The sequence below is a fragment of the Lactuca serriola genome, chromosome 3 (genome assembly GCF_051521515.1).
Source record: "Lactuca serriola cultivar US96UC23 chromosome 3, Lser_US96UC23_V15, whole genome shotgun sequence".
Lineage (NCBI taxonomy): Eukaryota > Viridiplantae > Streptophyta > Magnoliopsida > Asterales > Asteraceae > Lactuca > Lactuca serriola.
This window is the reverse complement of record NC_136410.1, coordinates 47,552,520-47,557,153: the sequence shown is the minus strand read 5'-3', so window position 1 is coordinate 47,557,153 and position 4,634 is coordinate 47,552,520. Positions and strand designations below refer to the sequence as shown.

At 36.2% G+C, this 4,634-nt stretch overlaps 1 protein-coding gene across 1 annotated transcript; it reads left to right on the top strand.

The window, feature by feature from the left end:
• The first annotated feature begins 398 nt into the window (after positions 1–398).
• LOC145092170 (G-type lectin S-receptor-like serine/threonine-protein kinase At4g27290) lies at positions 399–3,848 on the top strand. Its single transcript, XM_079030081.1, has 7 exons — positions 399–1,757; positions 1,986–2,117; positions 2,218–2,375; positions 2,470–2,680; positions 2,790–3,027; positions 3,149–3,299; positions 3,401–3,848. Exons 1-7 carry the CDS (start codon positions 476–478, stop codon positions 3,686–3,688), a joined length of 2,460 nt encoding a protein of 819 aa, XP_078886207.1. The 5' UTR covers positions 399–475; the 3' UTR covers positions 3,689–3,848.
• The last annotated feature ends 786 nt before the right edge of the window (positions 3,849–4,634 follow it).

The window sequence follows — 4,634 nt, the reverse complement described above, 5'->3', positions numbered from 1 at the left end:
TATTTAAGAAAGAACTTATTTTTATTATCAAATTAGTCTTGAGTTAGCATGAAACAAAAATAAATCAATAAAAAAGTTTCTAACGTGGGTATCAGTGGGTGGTGGGGGGGCGTCAAAAAGTCCTTTAAATGGAAGTCAAACATCCCTCGTTCAAGTTTTTATATTCCCGTCAACACCGAATTAGGAGTTTCCTTAATTAAATAACGATCAAATATCCATAATTAATTACCCGAATGAAAACCAAGTTCCACGAAACCCAAACCCAAACCCAAACCCAAATCCATGCACATCTCTTATATCTTATATCTCTATATATATAACCCTTAAAATAGATAATCTCACAAATATAGTAACCACATAAATCCAAGAAAGCTTATCGTATTATAATTATTTATTGCTTCAGCAAGGATTTTAGTATACATTACCATCTTCTTCATGACCTAAGTTCTACACCCACCATTTCAAGAACACGTCAATGGAGGTTTATCCCATGCTTCTGTTATTCTCCAGCACCATATTCTTTTTCTTGTCAAGTTCTGCTGCAGTAGATACAATATCTGCAAATCAACCAATCAAAGATGGCAAGACTATTGTTTCAGATGGCAAGATGTATGAACTGGGGTTTTTTAGCCCTGGAAAGTCTACGAATCGATACCTGGGGATATGGTACAAAAAGATATCAACGGGTACAGTTGTGTGGGTCGCTAACAGGGAGACTCCAATTAGCGATACATCTGGCGGTTTTGAAGTTGATAGACAAGGAAACCTGCTGATTCGCAGTGGAAGTAATACGGTGATCTGGTCATCATATACGCCAGCATCTGTCAGGAATGCTAGTCCTGTGGCACAACTTCTAGACAGTGGAAATCTTGTCGTGTGGGATGAAAGTAGCACTAAAGAAAACCCCATCTGGCAAAGCTTTGACTATCCTGGTAACACGTTGCTACCAGGAATGAAACTAGGGAAGGATTTAGTAAAAGAAAGAGAGTGGTCTATAACCACCTGGAAGAGCCCTGATGATCCTTCTATAGGTCTGTATAAACTCAGGTTAGACGCAAATGGATATCCGCAGGTATTTGTGGGAGAAGGTCAAGTTGATAACTTTAGGCTTGCACCATGGAATGGTGTTGGGTTTCGGGGCATTCCTGTTGAAAACACGAATCCAATTTACTCCGTAGAGTTTGTTGTCAACCAGAAGGAAATATATTATAGATATGAACTAATAGGTTCAGTTTTTCAAAGGATAATTGTGATGTCGGATGGCATCCTACTGCATATGAGTTGGATCAATCGAACCCAACAATGGGTCGTGTATGGAAGTATAGCTGTTGATAGCTGCAGTCAGTATGGACGTTGTGGTCCTTATGGGAGCTGCTTCATCAAAACCTATCCCCCTTGCAGTTGTATGGAAGGTTTTGAAGTAAAAGACCCTGAAGAATGGAATGTCGGAGATTGGTCAAGTGGGTGTCAACGTGAAACGCCATTGGATTGTGGGAGTAGTACTGCAGGGGATGACTTCCAGAAAGTTTCAGGTATGAAGTTCCCAGACACAAGACGTTCATGGTTCAACGTGAGCATGTCCCTTGGAGAATGTGAGATGGCATGCAGAAGTAATTGCTCTTGTACAGCTTATGCAAATTTAGATATCAGAAACGGGGGAAGTGGATGTTTGCTATGGTTTGATGAGTTAATGGACATGGGAGAGCACGATGATCCTCAAGAACTTTACATACGATTGGCAACCTCTAAGTTAGCAGGTACACATATTTTGATCCATATATACACAACAAACCTTATTGACCCGAAATATATACCATATTGAGCCCTATAAATTATTCTATAGTCATATTCATTTTATAAGGAATCTCAGAGAAAAAAATTGTGTCCATATTGAGCAGGTTTAAATTTATTTGATTTCGTATGCTTTAATTTAACAGTTATCTTCGAATTGTAACCTTCGAAATTATTGTATTCATAAACAAAAGGTCAATCCAGCTTCGACCAGAAGAATGGAGTATTGACTATTGTGCTGTGTGTTTCGTCAGCTGCACTCCTATTGTGTGCAGTAGTATATGTCTACAGAAAGAAAAAGAAAATGCCTCACAAGCAACGGCGAGGTAAAAAAACAAGCATGATTACCATTTACAAGTTAATTTTGAGTATGATTTTTTTGGTAGATTCATTTAATCAAGGGAAATTGAAATGAGCTTTTTGTAGAAAATGCACATATCCTTAATTATGAGGATGATACCGGTTTTCAGATGGAAAACCTTGATGAGTTACCATTTTTTAGCCGGCATAAAATAGCAAAGGCTACCAATAACTTCAGCAGTGATTATAAGATTGGAGAAGGTGGTTTTGGTCCAGTTTACAAGGTAACTTATGAATGTTTTGGTATAAAATGCATTATGAAGAAATATAAACAGTATTGGAATGTTATGATTATAAGCTCCAAAATTTATCTTTTAGGGTGTGTTGGAAGACGGACAAATAATAGCTGTAAAGCGGTTATCAGAAACATCCGAACAAGGGCTTGATGAGTTCAAGAACGAAGTCATTTGTATTGCCAAACTACAACATCGGAATCTTGTGAAGCTCCTTGGATATTGCATTCATGGAAATGAAAAGTTTTTGATTTATGAATATATGGATAATAAAAGCTTGGACTCCTACTTGTCTGGTTTAATTCTCTCTAATGCCTTATTTTCATACTTTTTTTAACAACTATTTCGAATTGATCACCAACTTGCATCGACTAATTAATTAGTTCATATATGTTTATTGGACAGATGAAACCAGAAGTTCAATGCTTGACTGGCGTCAACGCTTTGGCATTATCCGTGGTATTGCTCGAGGTATTCTTTATCTACATCAGGATTCTTGCCTTCAAATCATCCATAGAGATATCAAGGCAGGCAATGTCTTGTTAGACAGTGAAATGAATCCAAAAATATCTGATTTTGGGCTTGCTCGAAAGTTTGTTGGACAAGATACCATGGCTAAGACAATGAAGGTGGTCGGAACATAGTAAGAATCTATAAAACATCGCCCCTATATTACTTTTAATGTGTCTTCCTATAGAAAGATGGGAAAAATACAAAGAAACACGAAACCTTGCTAATAATTAATTATCTGAATTTGGCGTTAGTGGTTACATTTCTCCCGAGTATGCAGTCCATGGGAGATTCTCTACAAAGTCAGATGTATTTAGCTTTGGAGTTCTAGTGTTGGAGATTGTGAGTGGAAAGAAAAACAGAGGGTTCTCTCATGAAGGTCAAAGTGACAATCTTCTTGGGCATGTAAGTTAATCATTTAAACTAACTCCCACTATCTGAACGAGAAACTAGTGTTTTCATTAACATCTCCCCTAGCATACTTATATGAAGTATGTTTCATTTAGGCATGGAGACTCTATATAGAGGACAAGTCTATTGAACTCGTGAATGCATCTATATGCAAATCATGTGTCGCCTCTGAAGTACTACGGTCAATACATGTTGCATTATTATGTGTGCAACATCATGCAGAAGATAGACCAACTATGTTGTCAGTGGTTTTGATGCTAACTAGTGATTGTGTATTGCCTCCACCTAAAGAACCCGCTTTTTGGAGTGAAGAAAATTGCCGTCAACTTGGCTTTGTTTCATCGATGGATGAATACATGCTAACACTATTGTATGCTACATAGAAAGAAAACATGTGTGTATGTCATATTTACAAATACCCGATGTCCACAAATCTACCCATCTTCACCTTTTCTTTTTATTTTTCCGTTAACCATATCTTCATCATATGTTTTGTATGTATCATATAATAGTGTTGGCATTATGTTATAACCGCAATCACACTTTAAAGAAAAATCTGGATCTACCTATCATAATGCTTGTTTTCCACTTTATCTTGCATGTTATTTATGCACTATCTAAATGTTGTTTTGAACTTTCTGGTTGCCATATGATAAATTTCATATGAAGGATTGACATAATTATGGGTCATGCATATCTTCATATCAAGCTAATATATCATGTTTACCGCAATAATGATAGAATTGGTCGTTAAAGTTTTTGACAAGTAAACATTTAGTCTTCAAAGTTCAAAATGAACAAATTAGACGCCCAAAAAAATCAATTGTATCTCTTTGGCTAGCAAAACAAACCATTCCAGCTCCATTCAGTTTCTATCCTAGGTGACACCCATGTAGCATTGGGCTAGCATCTGATCAAGCTAGTCCTCTTGGTAAAATATAAGCCAACTAACCTACATAGATTGAGAAAGTTGAGTAAAATCCACAAGTAATGATTTAGCAATACAATGTCTAACGATTAAAGCAACATACTTTTAAACAGACACAAAGAATTTTACTATTACCCACATGATTTACAATTTTGAATTCATAATAATAAATAATTTTTTGTCAACAATCTAATTAATAATCAAGAATTCTACCCAATATCATGATAATGTTACCAAAAGCAATCTCCAATGAACCAATCTTCCATCTCTTCAAGAATAAGCATCTTTATACTTGATTCATGGATGTGGATATTAAAATAAAGTAATAACAGGTGATGAATGGTTGATGAAGTTCTTGAAGCGTGCTTAGGATGATCTTAACCGGAAGACATGGAATTCTA

Excerpts from the sequence above, each read along its gene's own strand:
- LOC145092170 (XM_079030081.1), top strand. The coding sequence starts at position 476 with ATGGAGGTTTATCCCATGCTTCTGTTATTCTCCAGCACCATATTCTTT. Across the intron at positions 3,028-3,148 it reads ATGAAGGTGGTCGGAACATA|TGGTTACATTTCTCCCGAGT; the intron begins GTAAGAATCTAT and ends ATTTGGCGTTAG. Across the intron at positions 3,300-3,400 it reads GTGACAATCTTCTTGGGCAT|GCATGGAGACTCTATATAGA; the intron begins GTAAGTTAATCA and ends TGTTTCATTTAG.